General features: G+C 46.4%; 8 protein-coding genes and 1 non-coding gene across 9 annotated transcripts; 4 read left to right on the top strand and 5 right to left on the bottom strand.

Annotated features, from left to right (window-relative positions):
- Positions 1-499: 499 nt before the first annotated feature.
- GIQ15_04820 (acyl oxidase protein) lies at positions 500-1,402 on the top strand (the record flags this gene model as incomplete). The annotated part of the gene is made up of 3 exons (XM_033552237.1): positions 500-568; positions 628-682; positions 741-1,402. 3 exons carry the CDS (start codon positions 500-502, stop codon positions 1,400-1,402), a joined length of 786 nt encoding a protein of 261 aa, XP_033405967.1.
- A 338-nt stretch (positions 1,403-1,740) lies between these two features.
- On the bottom strand, positions 1,741-1,856 carry GIQ15_r0020. The gene has a single exon (XR_004500589.1). It is a non-coding gene; the product is annotated as a 5S ribosomal RNA (ribosomal RNA).
- Positions 1,857-2,027: 171 nt separating this feature from the next.
- GIQ15_04819 (uncharacterized protein) lies at positions 2,028-3,062 on the top strand (the record flags this gene model as incomplete). Its single annotated transcript, XM_033552236.1, has 1 exon — positions 2,028-3,062. One exon carries the CDS (start codon positions 2,028-2,030, stop codon positions 3,060-3,062), a length of 1,035 nt encoding a protein of 344 aa, XP_033405966.1.
- A 257-nt stretch (positions 3,063-3,319) lies between these two features.
- On the bottom strand, positions 3,320-5,001 carry GIQ15_04818 (glycerol kinase 2; the record flags this gene model as incomplete). The annotated part of the gene is made up of 3 exons (XM_033552235.1): positions 3,320-3,559; positions 3,634-4,801; positions 4,865-5,001. 3 exons carry the CDS (start codon positions 4,999-5,001, stop codon positions 3,320-3,322), a joined length of 1,545 nt encoding a protein of 514 aa, XP_033405965.1.
- Positions 5,002-6,076: 1,075 nt separating this feature from the next.
- GIQ15_04817 (aquaglyceroporin) lies at positions 6,077-7,523 on the top strand (the record flags this gene model as incomplete). The annotated part of the gene is made up of 4 exons (XM_033552234.1): positions 6,077-6,471; positions 6,557-7,100; positions 7,186-7,350; positions 7,515-7,523. The coding sequence occupies 4 exons, from the start codon at positions 6,077-6,079 to the stop codon at positions 7,521-7,523; spliced, it is 1,113 nt and encodes a 370-aa protein (XP_033405964.1).
- Positions 7,524-8,294: 771 nt separating this feature from the next.
- On the bottom strand, positions 8,295-9,384 carry GIQ15_04816 (uncharacterized protein; the record flags this gene model as incomplete). Its single annotated transcript, XM_033552233.1, has 2 exons — positions 8,295-9,203; positions 9,265-9,384. The coding sequence occupies 2 exons, from the start codon at positions 9,382-9,384 to the stop codon at positions 8,295-8,297; spliced, it is 1,029 nt and encodes a 342-aa protein (XP_033405963.1).
- A 1,725-nt stretch (positions 9,385-11,109) lies between these two features.
- On the bottom strand, positions 11,110-13,138 carry GIQ15_04815 (uncharacterized protein; the record flags this gene model as incomplete). Its single annotated transcript, XM_033552232.1, has 3 exons — positions 11,110-11,764; positions 11,811-12,982; positions 13,055-13,138. The coding sequence occupies 3 exons, from the start codon at positions 13,136-13,138 to the stop codon at positions 11,110-11,112; spliced, it is 1,911 nt and encodes a 636-aa protein (XP_033405962.1).
- A 5,243-nt stretch (positions 13,139-18,381) lies between these two features.
- Positions 18,382-21,429, top strand: GIQ15_04814 (uncharacterized protein; the record flags this gene model as incomplete). The annotated part of the gene is made up of 6 exons (XM_033552231.1): positions 18,382-18,748; positions 18,812-18,973; positions 19,042-19,750; positions 19,901-20,733; positions 20,807-20,919; positions 20,977-21,429. The coding sequence occupies 6 exons, from the start codon at positions 18,382-18,384 to the stop codon at positions 21,427-21,429; spliced, it is 2,637 nt and encodes an 878-aa protein (XP_033405961.1).
- Positions 21,430-21,777: 348 nt separating this feature from the next.
- On the bottom strand, positions 21,778-23,113 carry GIQ15_04813 (alkaline serine protease; the record flags this gene model as incomplete). The annotated part of the gene is made up of 3 exons (XM_033552230.1): positions 21,778-22,019; positions 22,105-22,747; positions 22,802-23,113. 3 exons carry the CDS (start codon positions 23,111-23,113, stop codon positions 21,778-21,780), a joined length of 1,197 nt encoding a protein of 398 aa, XP_033405960.1.
- Between the last annotated feature and the right edge of the window lie 3,288 nt (positions 23,114-26,401).

The following is a 26,401-nucleotide window of genomic DNA, read 5'->3' as shown; positions in this document are numbered from 1 at the left end:
AGATTACTTCTCTTCAATATAAATATACTATAGAACTGACCAAAAATTTAGGCTCGTTCCACCGCTTGCGGGGTCTTTTGCTCTAGACCATGCCCTTACTAGCTTCGACAATGTTCGTCTCCCTGCTTCTGCCCTTATAGGGAGCCTTGATAAACCTAAAAGTCATCATGAAAATTTCATGGCGGCTATTGGTCGTGTTGGGGTAGGAACGCTCTCATTGTCCCTTACTATCATACCCATTTTGAAAGTATGTGCATATGTATATGGCCGCTACAGCCAGAGACGTGCAATCCATGACCAAAATGGAAGCAGATTGTCTATTTTATCGTTCCGGACACAGCAGTTACCATTGATACGCACATTGGCGCAGGTTGCAGTAATGGATAAAATGGCAGATTGGGTGATAAAGAGGTTCAGGAATACGAAAACTGATCCTAGAATCAGACACGGCCTCGCTACCATTACCAAAACCACGTTCCTACATCACAGTAACCAGAATATGAGCCACCTCATCGACCGATGCGGCGCACAAGGTTTATTCGCACATAACCAGTTTATTGATCTCCAGGTTAGTGGGCTACTAAAACAAAGTAAAGGAAATTTGAACTAACATAACACTTCTTTAAGAACTTAATTCGATGGCAATCAATTGCAGAAGGCGATGTTTTGGCGCTGGGAATTCGTAAGAACCTATCCAGATGCAATGTTTACACCCATAAGTCTAACGATTCCGTGAGCAGGCCTCGCCACCGAGCTATTGCTCGGGAGATACGAAATGCCTAGTGCTACCGATCCCAGCTGCCTCCTTGCAAAGCATGAGCTTGGACTGATTTCTGAGGCACGAAAACAGCTTCAAACCTTCAAGGGAGGCCATAGAAGCGCAGACTACAACAATTACTTGTTGCCCCGATGCAGAACCATCGTGGAAGCAATCGGACATCGAATAGCGTATGAAGCAGCACGCGATGCGGGATTACCGCAGGACATCCTTAACTTATACGAAGCTTCAGCGATAGAATCGGACATGAGCTGGTACGTTGAGAACCAGGAAATTACACGTATGCGTCATTTCGAAATGGAAAACACGGCTATGAACAGCCTCATTCCCCGACTGGATACTCTTCTTGAAGAAACAGGAGCCGCCCAGCATTGTACAGCACCAATCGTCTCCCAAGAGAAATGGGCCAAGTTTGTTGAAGATCTACCTGTTATATCTGGAAACGCAGAGTACGATTTGGGAATAGGGCCTGTCGTCGTCACTACCAAGGGTAAAATTGACGAAACGCAATCTTGTCTGGGACTTCGCGTGCTCTGGAGGAAATTTCAACGGCTTCGAAGAGCCTTCATAAGTAAACGATCGAATCGTGAAGAACCAGTCCAGTCCAAGGTTGACGTCAAATAGCTGTAGGGACTAAAATGAATTCTACGGTTAGAAAAAATAGAGAATTCTCTCTTTAATGACAAGGGACAATGATCAATTATTTAACTGAATAATCAAGGACATGAATACATCTAGTTATATTTTCTTAAGATTTAACCTAATGTTTCAGGGAATATCACCATCTCCAGGTAGAAGTTGAGTTCAAGATATATAGCATCAGCTATACAGGCTGGAACATATTAACGTAGTTATTGTATTGAATAAGGACTGGGTATAAAAATTCTAGTATAACATCAGATTCTCCGTGCGACGACCTGTTCCAATGGAGCCAAAAAGATAGGAAGCAGACAAAAAACAAAAACATACGACAGTCGGGATTCGCTGGTGGTCACCCACCCAACTACTAACTGACCGGCAAGTGGCTTAAGTACAGCTGAGCGGACGGGAAGCTCTGTTTTCCACTTCCTGTGGTCGTATGTACTAGACACTAGAAGTTGAAGTTTGATATTCTCTTAGGGCAAGCAAATTGATCACGTGTCAAGCTTATATAAGATGCTTTGGCCCTAGTCACGTGTATATAGCTTGTGTTTAACTGAACGTCTGCTTCCAATGAACAAAGTACGCGCCGTCGTTAGGAAACACCAGCATGTCCCCAGACGCGCTGCCATCAGGCAGCAAAGGAGCATCTGTTAATGAGCCATTCTCGGATGCATCGAGCTCTTACTGGTCCGAAGGGTGGAATTGGGCCCGCTTTAGCGACCCTGACGCCAATATCATGGCCTTGCCGGAAGACGAAAGAACCAAGATGATGAGTGGTTTAAAGGAGATTCTGGGTGAGGAAGGTGTGAGAAGAATGCATATTTATATACGGCGAAAGCGGGAGAGGTTAGAGGACAAAAAGCTACGGGAACAGGGCGTTCCTCCGCCTAAATACGATGCGCCACAATTCCTTAAGCAATGGAGAAAAGGCTACTCTAATAATACCCCTTGGGGGTTTGTTGCATTCCGCACCGTCTTATATGATGACGAAGAGAAATGGGCTCAATTTAAAGATCGAGTTCATCAGATCCTACATCTGGCATTTGATAAAGTAGTTGGGCACCACAGGGGGCATGAATATGAGGAGGTCGCGAAGGCAAGGAAGTGGTTTACTCTTCATTGGGTGGAGGATAAGGGGCTCGATGGTGCCACTGAAGAGACTCTTCGTGAGTGGTATGCGAATGCGAAGACTGATGCACCCACAGGTATGGGCTATAACATGTTCTTGTGTACCTGTGCGGAGGCCGTTGAGTCTGTTTTTTCCAACGATTTTCCAACCATCGACTCATTCAATTGGCGCGACGATGCTCCGTTCCTACTCGTTGTTATGGAAGTAACCGAAGTAAATCCTCATGATGAGGAAGAACATGACCCTGATGACCCTCATACCGAGAGAAACTGGTATAAATCCGTCTTCAAGGTCCCCATAGAGATCGTTCCCGATGAACTCTGGGGCGAAATTGACAGCGAAATCTTCCCGCATACAAGGCTCACGAGAAACGTTAAGGGATGCAATCAACTACTAGGAGGCAAGGTGCCTAACAATACCCCCAATGTGGATGGCTTAACCGAGCTTTGGTGGGGGATGTCAGCGTCGCCCAAGAGCATTAGAAGGAGGCATCCATACTTATTTTCGGTTTGAGCAAAGGGGAATTGCCTCAAAGCCCTCAAAATGAAATGCCTCGTTCGGGAGCTTAGATCAGGGCCTTTGACCCATGGGGTATATGAAATCAATATACTTTAAGAGAATGATGAACGCCCAACTTGATTTGCGATATCCAAGCAGTATGCATCTCTCCTATATTAGGTCCAACTGGGATATACTTATATATATACAAAGAGAGGAATGAAATAACCGTGACACCATTAAATTGCGCGCAAAAAGGCAGCTTCAGTATTCTAGTTTGCCCATCCTCGAGACATCTCCACGGCTTTCTCCCACCGGGCAAAGCGTTTATCTGTCTCCTCCTTCTGAACGCTTGGCTTAAACGTCGTCTGTCCCTCGACGTTGACACCTTGAAGCTCCTCCGTACCGCTCCAGACACCGACAGCAATACCGGCTGCTATCGCTGCACCAAGAGCGGTGGTTTCTCGCATCCTCGGGCGGTTGACGGGGATGGATATTAGATCTGCTTGCGTCTGTTGGGCTATCAGTTAGCAATAGACCAAAATTCGTTGAAGCAAACAGCGCGGCTAAAAATGGGTGGCCATACCTGCATCGTCAAATCGCTACTACACATACCGCCATCAACAGCCAGCTCGGTCAACTTGTGTCCGCTATCCTTCTCCATAGCAGCGAGAATCGCCTTGGTTTGGAAGCACGTCGCTTCTAGGGTTGCTCTCGCCACATGTCCCCGTTGAGTATACGTTGTTATCCCAAATATTGTACCTCTGGCATCATCAATCCAGTATGGAGCAAACAGCCCACTAAACGCTGTGACAAACACGCACCCGCCGCTATCGGGTACTGTTTCAGCTAAAGCAGTCAGATCCTTGGAGCTATCCATGAATTTGAAATTGTTGACGAGGAACTTCACACTGGACCCGCCGACGGCAATGCTTCCTTCAAGGGCGTACGTGAGCTTTCCACCCTCACTACCGCGAAAGTCAAAGGCGACTGTTGTTAACAGGCCATGTTTCGACACAACTGGCTTCTCGCCAATGTTGTATAGAAGGAAACAGCCAGTGCCATATGTGTTTTTGGCTTTACCAGGAGTGAATCCCTTCTGCCCTACAAGCGCAGCAGATTGGTCGCCGAGGCATCCTGTAATGGGGAAACCCTTAAGAGACGTCAGGGCGAGTTTACCGTACGCTTCTGGGTCGGCAGAGTGGACGATCTTAGGCAAGTGGATTTTAGTCGGGTCAAGACGGAAAAAATCAAGCAGTCGCTCATCATATTCGACTCGCTCAAGATTCATGAACATCGTCCGTGACGCATTCGATGGGTCCGTCACGAAGATATTCCCCCTCACACCACCGTTGAGCTTATAAATAAGCCATGTGTCGATGGTTCCGAACGCGAGGATTCCCATGTCGTACGCCTCTTTGACCTTGGGCACATTCTCGATCAACCATAGCACCTTACCGACGGATGGGTAGGTAGAAAGCGGCAGACCACAAATCGGCTGCAGTTCGCTATGACCTAGACGGTTTTTCAGTTTTCGCACAAGAGCTTGCGTGCGCGTGTCTGTCCAGACGATGGCATTGTAAAGTGGCTCGCCCGTCTCTTTGTTCCATACCACCGTGGTTTCACGCTGGTTAGTAATTCCAATCGCCTTGATGGAGTCGACCGTGTGTCCTTGCTTTTCGAAGTCGGCTACAGCTCCATCTATGCAAGCTGTTACGGACTCGACAATTTCGTTGGGGTCATGTTCGTGCCAGCTTCAACAGCAGCTACGTTAGCATATTCTTGGCCAAACATGAGAGAAGCTGTCAAAAACTCACCCTGGCTGAGAGTATATCTGAGTGAACTCTAGCTGGTGCGAAACGACTACTTCTCCGTCAGTGTTGAAAATAAGGAACCGAGAGCTCGTTGTGCCCTGATCAATTGACCCAACAAACGACTTTCCAGCTCCAGCCATCGAGCTAGATTATTTCTCACAAAAGACTATGGATTAACCGGGGTGCGCAAAGGGGTACAAATGAGCAGTGAGGGGAAAAGAATGCGGGACGGAGGTAGATCTATCTTATCCTCCTAGCTGACCCCTTGACCCTCGTCCTTCGGGTAACCTGGAGACTTCCGTGGAATTTACACGTGAGCGCAGATATAGTACGAGATGCATCTCGGCGCGACCATAGATACGACGAAGGAATGTATAAGGTATCTCGGCAGCCACGGGGATTGCCGATGAACCGCCAACCAAGCTTTGCGCCCGCGCCATCCCAACGCAGCTCTATCTTTACCTCTACAACCAGCATCCCAATATATCGAAGAAAAGAGCTCCTATATCACTACCAACCACGCCGTAGTCCAGACACCCACCAACTTGGGGAAAATGCGGAGGTGTTCATTCGAACTATCACAGCCCACCTTTTAGTGGCGCTGATCAGCATTGTCGGTGGCCAGGGTCACCTTGTCTAGCGTAGTTATCCTTAGCTTGACAGAACGCCAACCGCCATCAAAGTGGGCTTTAGACCAATTGAATTTGTTCCTAGTGCATCACGAACGAGGTTTCTGTGATTCTTGTGCTGCATGAGATGAAGGAACCATGCAAACTACGTTTGTATTCGTTTGTAGAATTCGGATTTACGCTTTTTCGGATCCGGCCGACGCTCAAGCTTGATATCTTGCTGGAGCAACCCTAGTTACCCGGACAGAACATTTGTAACCCGGACCAACGGACGGAGCAAACGGTTAAATTTGTACGACGCTTTACCCATAGGGAAGTTGAACACGGCGTGGCATGGCATTGCACAGTAGATACTACGATGAACGGCCAGGCCGATCGTGCGTCAGCATCCTTCTTCTTTCGCCTTCTCTCCCAGCTTTATAAGATCGTCGATACCCCCGTGGGGAATTGTGGAAATTCGTGGAGTTGTTCCCATTCACACATATCCTGCGGATCCTTCTTATTCACCCTAGTGGAGCCTTTCTCCCCTAGTTTTCTTCCTCGTTTCTCCACCGTGCTTCTTTCTTCTGACTACCTACCGTTATATATGGAGATCTCCGGAGTAGACGAGAATTGGCCGATAAAACCAGTGAAAACAGGAATATCTTCTTCCCAGACTTTGCACAACGAAAATTTTGGAACTCTCTCCCAAGGCACCACTGAAAAGGACCATAGTAGCCCTTCCCTGGAGGGGGGTCATCTACAACTCCATAGCTATCCTGAGAAACCCAAGATCCCATTTAGTCCATGTTCAGCCACTGAGGATGAAACACAACCCATCAAGGAACTACTATGGACCAAGATACGGACTAAACTCCGGGAGCCCTTTGCCGAGTTCTTTGGAGTGTTCATTATGATTCTCTTTGGCGACGGCGTTGTCGCCCAGGTCGTTCTAAGTGACTCGAAAAAGGGAGATTATCAATCAATATCGTGGGGTTGGGGGTGAGTCAAACATTTACATTGAAGAAAATTATTAAATGGCGGGCAACGAAGAGAAATACCATTTCTAATGATACTTTCTGAATAGCCTTGGGGTCATGATTGGCGTCTATTGCTGCGGCGGCATCTCCGGCGGCCATCTCAACCCTGCCGTGACACTCGCAAACTGCGTCTTCCGGAAATTCCCTTGGAGAAAGTTTCCTATCTATATGCTAGCCCAGGTACTAGGTGCCTTCTGTGCCGCAGGAGTTGTTTATGCGAACTACAAATCAGCCATTACCGACTTCGAAGGTGGCCCTAACATTCGCACCGTAGGATTGAACACTTCCACTGCTGGTATATTTTGTACATACCCTGCGCCATTCCTTACAAAGACAGGTCAATTCTTCTCAGAATTCATTGCCAGCACGATCCTCATGTTTTGTATCTTCGCAATGGCAGATGATAAGAATCTGGGAGCCGGGAATCTGATGCCACTTGGTCTATTCTTCCTTATCTTTGGCATAGGCGCATGCTTCGGGTGGGAGACTGGATATGCGATCAATCTTGCTCGAGACTTCGGACCACGCCTGATGAGTTACTTCCTGGGCTATGGACATGAAGTATGGTCTGCTGGAGGTTACTACTTTTGGGTGAGCCTTTTCCATATTTTTCCCAATTCCTGCTTGAGAAGCGGTTGCTGGTGTAATACTGTAACTAACCAATGTCCGAAACTAGGTTCCCATGGTCTCTCCATTCTTCGGTTGCGTATTTGGTGGCTTCCTATATGATGTTTTTCTATATACAGGTGAAAGCCCCATTAATACTCCCTGGATGGGCCTGGACCGATTTTTGAGGCCGCACCCAAATGTCTGGTCCAACACAAAAACGATAGCTCGTACGGTATGACGGGGAAAGGGAAAGATGATGTCTATATTTATATATTATATTTATTCCTCCGCCACGGTGGACATAGCTGATGAATTTATGAAAGGTAAAAAGTAATGCTGTCCTCCAGTCCTACTTTCTCCTACTGTCAAGCTGGGGCTGGTGCTAATATCTCGCAGAAGAGGTAATCTAAATGGACTCAAACGCAGTTCCCAAATTCTGATGTATAAGGGTCATATTTTCACGCATTGCCATGCCCCTCCAGTGGTACTGCATGATACTACCTCTTTGTACAACATATGGGACTATTTGAGAGGAGAGATAAGTGCCGAGTGCTTTGCCCTGACAATACGAGTCGCGGTTACATGCAGAGAGTACATATGCAGCGCACCCTGGCCTTGTCACACCCATACTTTATCAAATTACATGGATAGCAGCATGGCCGAGGCAGATTAAAAGGATGCATAAATGGCAAGCATGTGCCCATTTATGCTGTCCCATTGTCCACCAGTGATAAAAGGACATTAGAGGGGGGCTGGGCCTTCGGCGTATGTATAATGTATGGCGAATGGGCTAGAAAGGGTATACCAGAAGAGCAAACATTCCATCTGCCCCGCATGATGTTCCAGGACAACACATACATGCATGGAACTGAAGGATCAAGAGAGATATAACCTAGGCTATTGACATGGAAGAGTGGTCTAGTTCTGAAAACTATAAGCTTAAGAATTGAAGTGGCGAGAAGGAATATGAGCAAGAAACAAGGAACACAGTCTTAGTTATCTAAGAAAGTCAAGGCCCCATTGAATAGAACGAGGCATGTATATTTGTCTTTCCTAAATATATCATTTTACCTTGCTGTAGAAGCTGATACTACTATAGGGAAAATTAGGGCTGCTAACCGCCAAGGGGCGCCGCTAATGGTATACTATACTAGGTAGGATATCCAAGTTACAGAGTTACCTGCGGATAATCTCATTCCCATCCTCATCAAAGTCGGAGGAGTGCACTGATTCGACGTATTCAGGAAACTTGATCCTCCCGTCCTCATAAACGAGGTCTTTAATTATTCTCTCCCTCAGAATCTCCAACTCCTTTGGGTCTGCGGGGACCCTCTCATCCTCACAATGGTGGTCAACCAGTTCGTCCAGCGTCAATACATCCATTCTCGGGTCCTGGATCGTAATCTCCCAATTCTTCTTGCTAGGCTCGCCATCTCCATCTCGTTCAACTTCTCCTCCTATCCACTGCTTATCACCGCTAACAAGGGTTACGATTTTTTTCTCTGGATTCATCCTAATACCGGCACCTTGGTTTTCGCGATCCCCAATCCAATACGGGAAGTTGGATGACCCCTTACTTGCCACGATATCTGCGAGCGATTCCCCTTTTCCGTCAATCAAGCCTGGAATTGAAATGGTTGGAAGTCCCGGACGCAACATGCGGAAGGTTGGTAAAAGCTGAATGAGTGATAGTGAACGATGGTCCTTGTCACCAGACCAGTCTTCAGCATGGCCAAAGCAGTTTCGGCAAGGGAAGTAAGCCGCTATGACTGTTCTGGCCTTTGCTGCCACTGCATCGCTATTCGTGCTAAAGAGCACAAAGCAGGGTGATGGATGACCAAAGAGAGCCTGAGCTAAATACACTACAGAGATATCATGCGAACCCGGGGATATCTTTGAGCTCTCTAGCGTGGGCGGTTGGTATCCCTCATATCCAGTATGAGTAGTCATCGGTAGTGGTGCAAGGAGGGAAAAAGCCCCCGTGATATTCGTCGGGGTATAACGGGGAAGTGCTGGCTCAGTAGTAGATACTGAAGGTTGAAAAAGGACCGCCCATAACTGGTAAAAAGCCCAATCAAGGCGAGGCTAAAGGAGATGTAACAGTTAGTAACTTTTTATTGTATTCGGCATTTCAATTGACACCTACCAGAAGATGACGTGTTTCAAGAAATTGATCAAATGAGAGGTCCTCGCCCTCCACTAGGCCCCTCGTCAGAGCCGTTGCCAACTCCTCTCCCGCAAAATCGGCTTCCCCAATGCTACCCATGGGACAATTGACCAAATGGAATGGTCCCTTTTTCGAAATAGGCCATTTCTCTTTCAGAAAGCTGACACGGAGTAGCAAACCTACCAAGGCAGACATGTCCTTCTTTTTTATCAGGATTTTCGGTAAGCTGGAAGTATTGGTGAGCTTTCGCGCTATAGCTTCAAGTTCGCTTGACGGAACATTTGACGGGATTCCAGGTTGGTCACAACAAACAGTCGAATATAAACACCACACGATATCTGATATGGGAGACAAATCTTCATCTGAGGTAGAAGCTATGTCATTTTTCTCCGACTGGGATACAACCCCAATACTTCTAAATATTCGATTCATGGGGCCTTTCCTGAGAGAAACCTCCATAACGGTATCATCTAGTAGCATGGCGATGTGCTCATTCGCTCGGAAAAATAAATTAGAAACCGCACGGATGAACGCATCATATTTGACTTCTCTAGGCAGAGTATCCTGAGGAAATGGATAGTAGGCGAAAAACCGGAAGCTTCTCCAAAGAAGCTGAATTGTAGCATTGGAAACTGCAGCTTCAGAATGTGTGCTTCTTATGAAACTTTTAAAGCTTTCTTCGTTCCAATCTAATAATACACTTATAAATAGATGTTATATCATATATAACAAGGACAACACTTACATATTCCCTGAGATGAGCTCCCAGCGCAGTATGTGTCAAATATTTCTTTGAAACGCTCTTTTTGCTCGTAAAGGTGCAATACCTCGGTACAGCGTTTGGTGAGCTCATGATGAGTCGAATCTATTGAAGGTTAATTAGATAAATTTGGTTGAATTTTGGATGATTAGACATACCGCAAGTGACTGCCCAATCTTTGATTTTCGTTCCTTTTTGCATGCTCGGATTACGGTTCACAATGCGTATCAGAAAGTTGAGAATACCCATAGAAGAAGTCTCAGAACACCATTCAAGGGTGCAGTTGATAGTCCTAAAGGCTTTGTTGGTGCAGTATCAGGCAACAGAGAGCGCAGGATGTGTTGAAGGGCAGAAGGAATGAGTGTTTAAGAAGTAATGACTTTTTGTGAAGCGTATTGGCAAATGCTGATGGGTGAGTTGAGATTAAATATGTACTCTATACTCCAGAGTCTGTAGGGTGTAGTCTCAGAAGAAACACGTAACTAATACTCCACCAACGGGTGAGATTCTAAGTTGAAAGGGGAATTCTAGTCCTATAAATAATTAGATGTAAGACATCTTCCAGACTACCTTGTGGGGCTGTTTATAGGAGCGGTAGCACTTGGGATAAACCCATAACTAGCTATTAAAAAGGCGTGAGGTGTCCAGAAGAAAGGCAGCTTTTGTCGTTAGTTAACTAAAGAACTTCTAGCTTAACTCTATTAACTAGCTCCACTTAGAACGGCTCTGCGCTAGCAAAAACAAATAGCACTGAGTTGCAGTATTTCTGTCAATTATGAAAAATTTGTGGTAGATGTTTTTGTGACAGAGTTCTACGGTCTCCACCAAAAGTCCTCATCCCGAAAGGCTCGGCATTGTAAATGATATACCTACCTTTTGGGTAGTGCAATGTTTGAATAGTACTCCGTACAATTACCACTTGTTTTATACCTAAGTCCGCAAGGATACAGTTTGATTTCAACCTCAATAACCATGGTTTCTCAAGGGCTCACGCTCACACAAGTGTACCAGGCTGCCCAAAATTGAGCGGCACAAGAAGCTCCGTTTGCACCCAGCATTGAATTTCATGCGTAAAGTTCTGTAGGCGCAATGCCTTCTGCAGTTGCAAAGTCTTCGCATCCCAAACCAGAGATAGACTCAACAAGCTTGTTGCACGTAGGAATGATGCCAGACTGTGTAGGTCCACGGGCTATCGCCTTCGTAGGAGTCGCTGCGGGTGCTGTCGCTGTGGGGCTGTCGAGAACGCCTATACAGTAATAATAACCAAGGAATAGCTGGGTATCACAGTTTTCACCTTTCAATCCAAGGACTTGGTTCCAAGAAAAGAAATCTGTTCGAGAGATGTGCCATAATCGAGATAGTGAATCGCAGGTATCGCTCTTACTTGCCAAAGCATACTCTGTGCAGCGGGGTGAGATACCAGACTGTGTTGGTGTAGGCGCTGGCTCGCCTGCTGGAACCATAGTTGCATTCCGACCACCCCCTACTATGCCTCCACCACCAATCGAGTCTCCAGGGCCACTTCCCCTCTGCTGTCCTGCATCGGTGGAAGTATTATTTGATACGGCAGGGGGTATGTAAGAGCCACCCGGGGCATCAGCGCAAATGTATTGTTTGGATAAGCTGTCACAGAAGCCCAGTAGATGGGGATTCCACGATAGAAGCTGCGTTTTTGTGACATTGGTATCAACGGTTGAGACTTGTTTAGCTACAGATGTACTAATAAATCATTAGCACAATCTAGCAAAAGAAGTATTGCACTTACCAAGTAGAGTTATATGGAACCTCAATCACAGGACACTTGGCAGGGAGGCATATGCTGGTAAAATTTTCTTGTGGTGTGCAAATGGGGTCATCGAATGCTAAATTTAGGTCGCCTGTAGTAGCGTTGTATGCAACCGATAAAATATCACAGAAGGTTGTATTAGACACGAAGGGGTTTGGGAGGTTCGCTTTCTCTAGATCGGTTATCGTTAGATTCCGGTTACATGCCATGGAAGAGACTTTAGATGTGCTGTTGTTTGCAGGAGGCTCATTTCGAGTGTTGTTGGCGTGGTCGTACTCTAGTAAATCTCGAATCATCAATTCCGGCATCTCCGCATCACAAACGTCAACGATGTCGAGATACTGTTCTATAAGGTAATCCGAGTAATCGAGATCTGGTAAGTATGGCGATGCCACGCGCAAGTAGAACATCTTGATAAAACAATCGCTGCACAACAGATCATCTGGGTAAAGATTTGCAATTCGCTGATTCTCATCGGGCACATCAGTGGGATCTAAACATCGTCGCTCGATGCTTGTACTATCCGAGCAATCAGGTCGAATGATATCTGACCCAACCCAGCTATATGAATCGATTAAGCAAAATCCAGTAGTATTACCACTAGAGGCTACTTGGCGTTGACTTATATGGGTATTGTTCGCAGGTGGAAGCCTGACCGGACTGCTGGACGTTTTGTCCAAATTGCTCCCCAGCTCGGTAGAATCAGGGGCAGTAGGGGTCCCCGGGTCGTTTGCGGCCGATGAACTGTTTGATGACACCTCTGTGACGGTAACCTCATTGCCATCAATGCCTGGAAACTGAGATACGTCGTCTCCCGGCCGTAGGCATGCAATATTCATACCATCCAATGTTCGGCCAGGAATCGTGTAAGGAGGAACTAGCCTTCCCCTGACATTCACGTAGTCGTCAGAGCATGCATCAAAAACGTTCCAGTACCAATTTGAGGCCGTATAAAGGCAGTCAGCGGTACATAGAGCAGTAACATTATCCATGTGCCAAATGTAATTGTCCACGTCTCCTGCCATTCGCAGGAGGGTAGCGTCACAGGACACCGTCCCGTTTAGAGCATCGAGGCACCCAAGTGTAATATTAAAAGCTTTTGCCAAACAGACGGAATCTACGGCCGGGTAAAGGCTAGATTGAACCGCCGCCTAGATAAGGTAAGTCAGCGCTACAATTCAAATCAGGAAAAAACGATATAAAATATAACTAGGGCAACCAACCTGGACATCCTTGAACAGGACAAGGCCTGTGACCAATGAGATTATATCAAGTCTCATGCTCGTAGAAACGCCCCTGCAGGCCATTAGATAAGGAAACTGTTCGGATTGATAGAATTGAAGTCAGAGGATGATTGGAAAAGAGGAAGCAACAAAGATGGTGAAACGGATTTACTTGAGATAGGAGAAAATGGATAGTTAAAAAAGAAAGAGGAGGCTTCTCAGGAAAAGCACAATGAGGTTATACGGAGTACTCCGTATATACCTAATTTAGACATGGGAATGGAACGAAGCCTCGACTGCATCCTGTTGAATCTCCAAAGATGAAGGAGAAGGAAAACGGCGCAGGAGCCGGACGTAGCTAGTAGTGAAAATATCAGAAATCTATGTGGAGCCAGGCCGCAGAGGGCGAAGGCTCTGCAAGGTTATAATCCGACATATATACTCCGTATATACATGCATGTACGTACAAACTCCGTAACCAGTGGAGACGTTCACTTTAAGTTGTAGGCAGCAACGGCTTCGCATTGCTTGTTTCCTTCAGGCATTGCTTGTTTTCTTCAGCTAGATAAAAAAGGGAGACGGCGCAAATATTTGGATCCTTTTCTTCTTTCTTCCGACTGAAAAGGGGGCGGGTACTCACGTGACATGTAGCTAGTCACCTGATCGCGGCATTCGACGACGACGCTTCAACCTCCATCTTTCAACCTCCAACGACGAACTGCGCACAGGTTTAGATCATAACAGATCTAATATTATATATGGAGTATATACTCTGTATATAACAGGGATGAAGCTAGGGCAGCTAGCCTCAATATCACTTGGGCCTATTCGAGCGCTAGACTATTGCTTTCTAGTCATTTCAAAAATGTTGAGATACCCATTTAGTTACGGCTTATCCATGTCCGTGTGCGAGTTCCACCTCGCAAGGCTTTTGCATGCTATGCTACCGTTGCATTTCCGGAAAGTCACGTCGTCATCTGATTGAGCTCTATCTCTAAAAGAGATAAGCACCGTTTATTGCTAGAACTAAGCCCCTTGACTACTCAGAGGCAATATTGGATTGGTGGCTTCAGATATGGCAAACCTGCACTAGTATATATGCTCCTAGCGGGTAATCAACGTTGCCTCCCGACCCTATTCTGAAGCCGGGTTGTCCCAATCTTTGATAAATACATAATACCTTTATGGTGCCTTTCCCAGACCCTTCCTCCATCTCTAAAATCATCGGGGTTTTTAATGCCCCTTTTTTTTATTCCTTAGCTGCGTATTGTCGTCATGCAGTATAAAGGCTGGCTAGCAGTTCTCGCGGGCCTTACCTTGCTTCCATCTATTTCTGCTGCTAGGGCTAGACGAACAAATGCAGTCACCTTTAGCCCCTTTGCCCAGTCGGTTAATGGTTTTCCTACCTATAACCCTCACTCCGGAGATGTGTCTTTACGTCTAGCAGAACTACCCACTGGAACTTGCAATGCCGCAACACCTTGTGCAAATGGCGCTTGTTGCGGGAAAGACAACCTCTGTGGCTACTCACCTGCATCTTGCGGGGCTGGGTGCCAGCATAACTGTCAGTATCCTATTCCAACCCACACCTAAGCTAATAATAACAGCGTATAGGCGATTCCAAAGCTGAATGTGGTCCCTACGCTTCTTCTGGGAAACAAAAATGCCCTCTCAATGTTTGCTGCAGTGAATTCGGCTTTTGTGGATCTACTTCTGAGTTTTGTAAATGGGAGAACAAGGCCGATCCGAACTACAGCTCCTGCAATACCCGTTACGGCGGATGTGGCACTGTCAAGAGGCCGTCTTGTAGCGGCAAAAGTACCCGAAAACGAAATATTGGTTATTACGAATCCTGGGCCAATACACGAGCATGTCAGAGTGTGGCCCCGGAGGATTTAAATATTGATGGCTTCACATCAATTAATTTTGCATTTGCATTTTTCGACCCGGCCACGTTCCAAGTCTCGCCTATGGATGGCAATGCTGCTTCCCTTTATAGTCGATTCACTGCTTTGAAAGAACAAAAACCAGGCTTAGAGGCATGGATCTCCGTTGGTGGATGGTCTTTCACTGACTCCGGAGTAACTCAAACCGCTTTTAGCAAAATGGCCAGCAGTTCATCAAATCGTGCCACATTCATTGACGGGCTGATTAAATTTATGAGCACATATGGATTTGATGATGTTGATCTTGACTGGGAATACCCAGGTGCTGATGACCGTGGTGGAGATAGTGTTGACGCTGCCAACTATGTAAGTTGACGACCGCTATAATTTTAGAGTAACTGTCTTATCGAATATAGGTTACCCTGTGCAAGGAGATGCGTGCCGCTTTCGGAACAAAATATGGCATCACCGTTACTCTACCAACTTCTTACTGGTATCTTCAGCATTTTGATTTGCCAGGAATTCAATCTTCCGTCGACTGGTTTAATATAATGGCCTATGACTTACATGGTGTATGGGATGCTGCATCTAAGTTTATTGGGCCATATATTGCTCCTCATACAAACCTCACTGAGATCGATGCTGCACTTGATCTGTTATGGAGGGCCGGAGTTGATTCCTCCAATGTTGTCCTAGGTCAAGGGTGGTACGGCCGTTCCTTTACGTTGAAGAACCCCGACTGTGATAAGCCAGATGGAGTTTGCGAATTTTCAGGCGGTGCCAATGCTGGGCCATGTTCTAAAGCTTCCGGGATTCTTGATTACCAGGAGATATCGGACATTATCAAGAGCAATTCACTCACCCCAGTTTGGGACAAAACTGCCGGTGTTAAGTGGATCACTTGGGACAAAAACCAATGGGTTTCGTATGATGATGGTGACACCTTTAAACAGAAGGCTGATTTTGCCAATAGTAGGTGTCTTGGGGGGATGATGGTATGGGCGGTTGATCAAATAGACCAAAATGAAGACCATAGATTCAATGGTTCTAACGCTCTATCTGGTATCGATATCACGGATGATCAGCAGGCCAGCGCAGATCAAGATACAGCAGACACTCTTGCCAGCCTTACCTGCTACATAGCGGGTTGTGGTGAGAGTTGCAAGCCCGGAACATTTCAGGTTGCAGCTCAGTTCAACGGTCAGCCGGGTTCATTAAGCACTTTTGATAAGTGCTCAAAAGACAGTTACCGGTCTATATGTTGCGACTCAAAAACTCAAGTGGGGTCATGCCAATGGAGAGGATATCGAGGAGCAGGCCTTAGCTGTATTGGCGGCTGCGCGGAGGGAGAAACCGAGCTAACCACAAATACTAATTCGCACGATTCAAAGAAGGGTGACTTCAATTGTCATGGAGGGACACAAAGCTACTGCTGTGCAGGTTTTCAGGCCACAAGTAAGTTTGGTTGATGTTGGATATTGCTTTGTGTTAAATACCATAACTAATACCAGATTACCTTTAGCCTCGGACTTGGACGATGACATTGCGGATGCAGAGGATAAGCTTGCGGATGAAGAGGATAAGCGTAAGGAGGCTGTGGAAGCCGCTGCAGAAGCCGATGCTGTTCAGGTTGCCATTGACATAGCTGCCAAAGCCTTCTGCAGGGTGGCCATTCCTGCCTTACTTGCACCTCTCGAGGCTATCGAGGCAGCGATTCCCATCATAGGGGAAATCGCGGATATAATTGAGATTGCGGCCACCCCAGCCATCATCCAAGCCTGCATAGAGGGGATCGAAAAGGCAGGGAAAGCTGAGTTTAAGGTCTTCGGCAAGACCCAGCGCCTCGAAATGGACAGACCAAAAGTGAAACCAAGAGACGCCCCCCGCCGACACGATCGAAAACCGCACACTCCAAGAAAATCAGCCAACAAGACCGGACGAAAATGCAATAGAAGAGAAAAGCGTGCCCCACATGTTCCTGCTAAGGAAAAATATATAGACGAATCTTCGATGGATGTTCTGGAGAAGGCCGCCAATAGAGGCAATGCTTGGAAAGATGGGGATTATTGGGCTACCAGGTCTCGTAAGTCTTTCCTTCACATATGGCACCCTCATTATATGTTTATTACCAAGCAATGTTCCCTCTTTTATGACCATATCTCAGTGCAGCTATGCTGCTATGATTCGAGTTTTCCCTTTTTACTAACAGAAAGCAGATCGCTATGGGTCAGCTCTTTTAGACGTCATAGGGCACTACAAATTGCTTGTTGGGACCGTTCACGTCACCAGAAGAGTAAAATCGAAGGAAGAGTGCGGCAGGGTTGTCAGCAAGACTGTTGAAATTACCCGGAGTTGGAAAGCAGTTGCCTTCCACATGGTATATGACGATAACTTCATGTCATATGTATCGGACAGACCTGAGGAAGTGATCCCAGGACAGTGGTTATTGAGTGATATGAACGCAATAAATCCTACGAGTGGTGAAAGGGTGTCCTACAAGAGCATGGGGCCAGTTAGTCGAACCAAGCCCTTGAATAAGGTCTGGTTAGAGGCACAAAATATTGTGAAGGAAAACCCAAATTATGATCTCCTTAGTAGAAGAGGCTACAATTGCTTGACTTTTGCGAATGAACTATACAGGCGGATAAGGGCATGATTCTACCCTGAGCAATTCTTGGGGTGATAGATGATTCATCAACTGTCCCAGCGTGTCAACAGCTATGTAGCCTTATTTTATAATACACGAAGAAAAATAGAAAAAAGGGGTACACACGGTTTGAACAAATGAGATTTATATAAAGAACGTATAAAAGAATAGTAACGTATCCGGTGATATATTTTGCTAGTGTGGTCTTGGATACTACGCATTTCTGCTACAGCGTCTGTCAGTACCATGACACACTTATAGGACTTATTACTCCGCTAAGTCTCCATTTCTATGCTTCGAAATTGTTAGGCTTAACAAGAGATACAAGGGGTATTATATAGCATCTCTATCACAGTGTGTTGGTCTTTAGCTAAAGGGCGCTAGTTAAGCGCTAGACCCCTGGCGCTTGGCAACCCTTAACTACATTTCAACCTCATTTCACAACTTCATGACCAAGAGATGGTTAAATATTAACCAAAAGTTCCAGAACTATTTAATATCTGGACTCATTGATCTATTGTACTATATTGTACAAGTATGTGACGTTTCCTAGGCTGTGTAAATGGCTTCGTTCAGCTCAATTCAATCTAAGCCAACTCTACATACCAGATGGCTTAGTGCAAGTTCCATGACCCCACTAGGATGGATGGAGTTTGCCTCATAATATCTTATGGGAACTTCCGCTTAATAGATAAACAATGGCCCAAGTCATAATGCTTCTACACAAAACAATACCCACCAACATTCTTTCTCTATCTCCTTTCTAGCCCATCGTTTGTTTATCGAGGTACACTATGCCAACTCTCAAGCAATTGACCTGCCACATCGAATGGGCAAACTGCAGTATACCATTCAAAGAATATGGTGTCACGTATGGGGATGGCTCTGTTGATTGCTTCATCCCCGTTCAACCAGCTTCAACACCCTTTTCAATCCGCCTAACTTCGAGTGGATATATCGCGCCTGGCCTGGCCATGTTCGTGTATATGGATGGTGTTTACCAGTGTAACCGCAACAGGAACAATCTAATCTCGAGAGGAAACTCGGGCAAGGGTAAGAAGAGGGTTAAAGATGTCAACTTCTGCGTTCGTCAGAAAGAAGAGCGTCTCGCGAATGGGACTTGGATCGGAAGACCATGGAGATTTGAGCCGCTTCAAATAGGTAAGTCTTGTTTGATATGGCAGGATGTATCTATCTCGAGGTCTAATGGACAAAATTATTTAGTACAACTCATGCCAGGCATGCCAGAAATCAACAAGTCTCATTTCGATAATTTAGGCGAGATTTCCGTTGTTGTCCTTCGGTGCGAATCACGACGTGAGCAGTGTTCATCAGAGGGCTCACTCAGCCCAGAATCAGCAATGGCCTTTGGGCCTGATCTCGATGGTAATATAAAATATAATACCCAGTTTAACAAGGTTACCTATTACTGATATATGATATACCTGCTACAGATCTTCAAAGCATATCGAGTGATGAATATTTCCTCGGCCCAAGTGACACAACCAAAGGAAACGATACAAATTGTGGAATAATCGGTGGACTCTTCGACGGAGCAGACGATCGTAGGCGTCATAGCCACGACAGAGACTGCTGTGAGGGCTGCGCTCGCCAGGAACGCGATGAGCGTCGTCGGCGTCATGAGCGCCGCCGACACTCTGGACAACCGGATAATATCACGAGGAGACGCCACATAGGCCATAGCCAGCCAGATCCGCCATGCAGAGTTCACTGGGAGGACAAACCTCGGCGAGTTGACGAATCCGACTTGGAACATGAATGGCATACATATGATGATGAGTCCACTGCTAGTTCAGATCACATCCGCCAGGGATACCGATATTATCGTTCCAGTGGGCCAACTTATCCGATCCCGAAATCCAAAGTCGAAGACTCTGATAGCCCCCGTTACTATAGTCGGCGCCGGTACCCAAAGCAAAGACGTTCTCTACCGGAAAGACCGAAGCAGGAACAACGCTCAGAAAACCAGCCTAATGGAACAACCGACAAAGCTGCCCCAGAAGAGCCAAATGTATCTCACGCTGTGATGAAGGAAGAAGAGCATAGTGGCAACCGTGGATGCGCCCCCTCTATCGTCCTCAACGTCAACTCTGCTCTGCCAGCACCAGCGACGAAACCAGATATCTTCCAACGTTGCCCTCGGTGTTCTGCCTCTAAATGTTGCATGGCAGACGATACAACCTATGACGGCTGTTATGTAGTCTCTAACGACGAGAGAATCAGTAAACGCTGTCATCATCGCCTTCGATTTCGTTCTTGTTGCAAGCATAGGGAGTCTGACCATGTGGCTAGGGAGAATTCCGCTGATATATCTGCTAACATAAACAAGGACGGAAACCAGGACAATAACAAGCCGGCCTCTGATAGCAGCCGAGATAATACAAATGGGGACGCGGGAAATAACGCAGAACCCGATCCTGGTGGGCCTGCTACGCAAGATAATGCAAATTGGGACAATGGAAATAAAGCACAGTCCGACACTGGTTGGCCTGCTGCGGCAGATAATCAAAATCATAATACAACCGACACCGTTTGGGATCAAAAGCAAGGTGACAACGGATGGAACAATGACTCAAATGGCCAGAAAAACAATAACTTTAACTCGAGCCAAACTGGCTGGGAAGCTAAAGGGCAAGGAGGACAGGGAAACCAGGAGTGGAATAATGGAGGGTCTGGCGCGCAAGACAGGAGCTCAGGCAATGGTGAACCTCCGGCAGTTCACTGGCAAAGCAATGGCTCAAATAATAACAATACTAACTGGGAGAACAACATTACCCAGCAAAATGGCCCTTTAACAAGCCCAAACAACGGATTTAACAATCCCCAGCCATGTCCATCTGGCCCACCACCCCCAATAATACCGGTTCAGGCTCAAGGGCCAATGTGGGAACCACCTCCGCCAGTTCAGAGGGTGCATACCCTCATAACGCCGTTTTGTCAAGGACAAGAAGCTAGTGAGCCCCCATTATATACGGTCCCCGACCAGGTAGCTCAAGAGCGATCTCTATCGCATCAGGTTCAGGTTGGGAAATCTTCGACATATTCCCACAAGGTTCAAGTCCCACTGTATCTTGATACGATGGAAGAGCCGTACGCAAAATTTGTGTTTAAGTATCGGATAAAAGGTGATATATAGCCCCAATGGTCCTTGTTATAATTAGTTTGTTTGGGCTGCTCTTATACTAATCTCATAACTAGATGTTATTGCATCTGCAATTGGAAAGCCCATCGAACGAGATGTGGAAGCCGAAAGGAGACTTTTAGAATCCCTTCCTCGGGAGGAAATTCTCAATCAACTACTTCATGCTCATGTATGCCATATTCTTCTCTACTCAATACCCAACTGAACAAATACTAATGTCTTCTAGGGGCTGCTCGCGGCCCAAGCACTCGGCCAGCCACAGAATATCCCATTTCAGGGGCAACAGCAAATTCCTCCCATCCAGCAGCAGCAACAGCATAATCAGCAGAACACGGTAACTCAGCAGCAAAACCCTGCCCAGCCAAATACAAACAGCAACGTCAGCCACACAAACCAAGGCCCACCACCCAACCCTGCAAGCTGGAACAACGCCCCAGCTTATGACGAACCTATAATCGTCCCATCAAAGCTTACAGGCTACAATAATATCGGCGGCAACCCATCACAGGTTTCGTCGCAAAACAAAACTTGGGCTGAAGAGGTCGCTAGCCGGTTGCAAAATCATCAACAACAGCAACAAAGTGCTTCTAATAATGGCAACAACAACAACGATACCCCTGCTTGGAATAACAAGACTGAGCAGGCTGGTGGCGGTACTCAGAAATCCCCGAACTGGTAATTTGAATGTTTTAATGATGGTTTCGGTATGTGCGGGGGGTGTTGGTATTAGGGATTCTAGATTTGTGCAATTACTCATAGTTTGAATCCCCTCCATAAAGGTCAGGGATAAATTACTTTTATTATGAGCTTAGGAGTAGTACTACTTCTCGCTCAAAGAAAGTTATGCAGAGCTAGTTATTTGTTATAATGTTGATAATGTGTACCATCTCGTCTACGGTTTTTGGAACGGCTCGAATGTCTTACTGGTCACTTTGATTTGTACTATCATCTCATCTCAGGAGTATGCTATCTTTAAACTTGCAGCTATTTAATAGACAGCTCTTCGTATGCTATCCCATTTATTATTTCATGCCCCACTGCCATTGTAAAGAAGCTTGTTAGTAGTCCTGATGCCACGTTCTTTCATGACAGGACTCGCCATCTCCTTGAGGCGATCACAAACCTCGCCAGGAGCAAGGCCCTCAGTAGCCATAAGGAGACCACCGACTCCACAGACATGGGGAGAGGACATTGAAGTTCCGGACATAGGCCCCATTCGACGTCCAGGTAAGGCGGAAATGACATTTACTCCTGGTGCGAATAAGTCGACTATCATGATGTAAATCAAGTTAGTTTACCTCCATGTAATAAAAAAGGAATCCAAAAATGCTCATGCAAAGGTCAAGAAACATACCAACTTCACCGTAGTTAGAGAAGAATGCTTTAGTGTCGTTCGTTGTACTCGCAGCAACTGTACAGAGTTCAGGAGCAGAAGCTGGTGAGACCATCGAAGCATTCCGGGCTTCGTTACCGGCAGAGACTGAAATGAATATACCAGCTTCCTGAGCACGAACCATGGCCTCATTCACAGCTTTGGAACGCGGACCACCAATGCTCACGTTCATGACAGACTTTCCTAGAGTGCCTTTTTCTCTGGCATCTTTAGCAGCCCAGATGACCCCATTTACAACTCCTTCGACATCACCTACGCCATAGCAGTCGAGAACCTTGACAGAAACTATGGACGCTTTCTTGAGGATGCCAAATCTCTTCCCAGCTGCGGTTCCAGCAGTGTGGGTTCCATGGCCGTAGCAGTCCGCGTCTGTTGTATCGACTAGGTTGATGCCCCATCGAACGCGGCCGCCAAACTCGGGGTGATCGATATCAATGCCACTGTCAACTCCGTAGAAGGTGATGCCCTCTCCCTCGCCATTGTTTGACACATAGTCGGTGCTGTTATTTTTCTTGTGGGAGATACGTGCAAGGCCCCAGGTAACATTGGACTGCACGATATGGGAGCTAGCTTGTACTCTTCTGTTTGGCTCAACAAAATCAACCTAAGTAATGTCAGCCACGGTCCACGAACTTTCATATAACTTGGTATGACTTACATTTTCGCGTGTCAGGATGTCCTGGAGCGTGTCCTCGCCAAATTTTCCACTGTATGCCTGCCAACCATCGATATCCCATGTAGACCTAAGGCCTTCGGTGAAGGTGCTGCCACGCTTAGCCAGGTTTCTGCGGTGGGTTTTCTTCAGCCAGGTAACATGGGAGGAAAAATCATTGGAAGAGACTTCATTTTTCATCACGACAATATACGCATTCGGAATAACATCCTCGACTTTGCCGAAGTCAAGAAGCTCTGCTGCTTGAACAGTGAACAAGGCAGCCAGCCAGACTACCAGAAGCCTGAAGAAATGCATGGTTAAAAGCGTATCTTTCTCAGGGTAACAAGGAAACTGTTGATGCTGGAGGTGAAGGTGTTCTGGTTCAAAGTGAGAGCGGCTGGTTGGCGAAGAAGACAGATACCCCTCTATATAAACAGTCTGAGCGTGTTTATTGTCACAGTAACAGGACGGAAATATAGACTAGAGCCTCTCGGCGACCCTATCAGCTCATCGGGCTCAGAGTCAGGGTATGTATATCATGTAACTATAGTATCACAATATAGCAGGATGCTTCCCAGGCTTTAGGTCATGATACATGCCTATCTAAATATAAAACCTTTTTAAAAAGAGGGTATCAAACAGAATATAAATTATCCCTCCATGGACATTTATAATGGCCAAGATGCATGAGACAAACACATTAAAACATGTGTCTAACTATCAAACATCATGGCATAAACAGGCCAGCTAGGTGTCTCACCCAATATGTTGACCTTCGGCTCAGGAATATACTATAGAGGTTGATAACCGCAAGAGTCTCGTTTAAACGATAGTGTTTAAGACGTCCCCCTATATTTCCAGTAATTATTGTGGACATTCTAATCTCTTGAAGTAAGAAAATCGGGTTAATATCATTTATCTGCCCATTGGGAATGATATCAAATGTCATCTTCACCGGCCAAAAAAATTTGACCTACGAGAATAAGTCAAACAAAGAGTTTTTCTTCCAGTTATGGAACGTGAAACTAGCAGCTATCAGTATCTGTATTTCCAGAGACGAGCTGACAGGTGCATAGCACGAATGTAGCAGTTTTCCCGTTAATCAGGAACCGGTGACCGATTGAGCTAGAAAGCCTCGCTGGTGGAGAAATTGATAGCATGAATCGAGGCAAATTTGGTATTGACGATGATTCGATTAGATCAACTTTGCGCAAAATCTATTGATTCGAATCAACTCAGTGGAATATGCTGTGTGTAATTCTAGATGAAGTTCAGTGATATGTAGAGTTTTAGGAAAAACTTGGATGAATTGTTGCACTCAATGAGCGAGATTGCAGTTGGTCTCCAAGGCTTGAAATGGATCAGTTTCCGAGTTTTTCATCTTTATAGCATCCTATCAAGTATAGCGATAGCCAGTCAAGCATAGAAACATCTTGTAAAATGACGTATTTGAGTGTCTGGGGCATTTGGGGAATTTCGTTAACAGCTGAAGTCATTGAAGAAAAAGAAAAGAAATCTCACTAACAAAATATTTATCCCACAGCATCAAGCTTCCACGTCTACCAGTATGTCTATTCATCTCTCTTCGGCATTTTTCTCAGCTTCTGCGATGTAATGGTCAGCAGCTCCTCGGTCGAGAAATCTTCTTTCGCGTTTTTCTCAGCAAGGCCGCAGCGAAGTGCTGTGGCTAATGGGACGACAGGATGCCAATATCAATATCGCGGAGCTTCAAAGAGGTCAACTAGCCAACAATAGCAATGTTAGTGAGCTCAAAGAACGTGGTACAGTTCCTTCATACTCTCCCTGTTTGCTCTTATATCACATTCATGGTACTCTCCTGAGCTTCTTTTATATCATACTGCGACCCTTTGTCGGAGCAAATTCAGCATCATCACGACCCACGAGGCGAATTCCGCAAGCTCTTTTATGCTGTGATATTACCCACAGGCTTGTTTTCTCATAGAAGATTGTTATTATGAACAGTATATACATGAGACGCAATGTATATATTTGCCTTCCAGCCATGTCGGACCTGGCCTTTCCCTCTCCTTCTCCCGCCAAACTGTCGCTTCCCCCTGGACTTGATACCACAAGTCCCTGCTTGATATATCAAAAAGGCAGGCTGGATGTTTTGTCAGGCTTGAATTATCATTATTATCTCCTCCGCCAGATTCCTGCTCTGGTATCGGTTGCTCCCTTTCACCCTCAATCTACCAGTGTCAAAACCTACACCTATTTGACCATCGACCCTCCTGTCGCCGTATGCACAAATGATACCTCAAACCATATATCCCTAGTTGGATTTCAAGTGGAATAGGAGTGGAAAGGGTCCGACATGCATGTACCTCCGGATTTTGGGAATCGTTGCACCGAACAAGGGTTCCAACTCAGCTTCGTCGATACCCCGATTTCTTTCAAGATGGAGCCAGGGGCGACCTATGTTCAAAAGCTCCCCTCCGGGAAAGTTGGATTCGTCCGTCGCCCGATAAAAATCAAATCGGCAAAGTCGGTGCTTGCTGATGCCTTTCTTCCTCATCGTGATGGGGCATCATGGATGCTTCCTCCCTACGGCTCCAGCTTCGAACCGCCTCCTATAGACCCAGATGATGCTAGCCCACCAATACCTCTAATGGATGGACCGGCTCAAAGTTATCATAACCGAGAATATCAGCTAGCTACGAAGCAGTATGAGCCGGCGACGTCTAACCTAAGGCACCGTGAAGTGGTTACCCTCCCGCCTGCGCCATCCCCTATTATAGAGCACCACAGTCCGATATACTCTAGGGTCCTGGAAGCTCCAGCAGCAGAGACGAGACATAGATGTGCAATCTGTGGACGATACCGCTCATCCTCCTATCAATATCGACATCCAATGATACCCGGCCAGGCACCCCATACCGGCGTCTGCCGTAAGTGTCGATTTACATACACTTCTAGCGATGATAGTACCGAGAGCGAAGACGAAGTTAGGCGACCCAGAGGTCGACGGCGCAATAGAGGGAGACGGAGCAGCTCCAAGCAGAGTCATAGAAAGGAGCCTTCAATTCAACCTCCTGGGCCCCCTCAGCCTCCTCCAATACCAGAAGTTATTCCACCACCCCAGCCCCCTGTTACGAGAGTTGAGTCCTCTCCTAACATTTTTCATTTTTGCCCTAATCAACCAGGATTCTGCACGCTCCACGGTCGAAGGAACTCTCAGGATTATGGCCTCCCAACCCCTATAAGCAGTCCGCACTGCTGTGCCACACGCATCCGTCACTCCCTCCCTGATTATAGGGACACAAGTTGTTCTTCTTGCTGCTTCCATGGTCACCACCACCGCCACGGGGAACCTAGACCTTGCAGCCTCCGAAAACCAAGAAGCCTTGACGAGGTTCAAGTCGTTCCACCAAATAGCCCCCCAAGGTTAGTTGCCCACGAGGCCAATTCTCTTTCAGAGAAACTAAAAGGTCTAATTATAGGAACACGGACCCGTACTCAAGACGTGTGAGCGGGAATTGGGGTAACAACTACGAACACGCAAGAAAACCACGGTCACCGACACCATCACCATCACCAGTACGGGACAATCGCCGCATGGAGTCATACCATGCGTCCCCACCA

The sequence above is a fragment of the Arthroderma uncinatum genome (assembly GCF_011692745.1).
Source record: "Arthroderma uncinatum strain CBS 119779 chromosome Unknown scaffold3, whole genome shotgun sequence".
Taxonomy (NCBI): Eukaryota; Fungi; Ascomycota; class Eurotiomycetes; order Onygenales; family Arthrodermataceae; genus Arthroderma; species Arthroderma uncinatum.
This window is presented reverse-complemented; position numbering and strand designations above follow the sequence as displayed.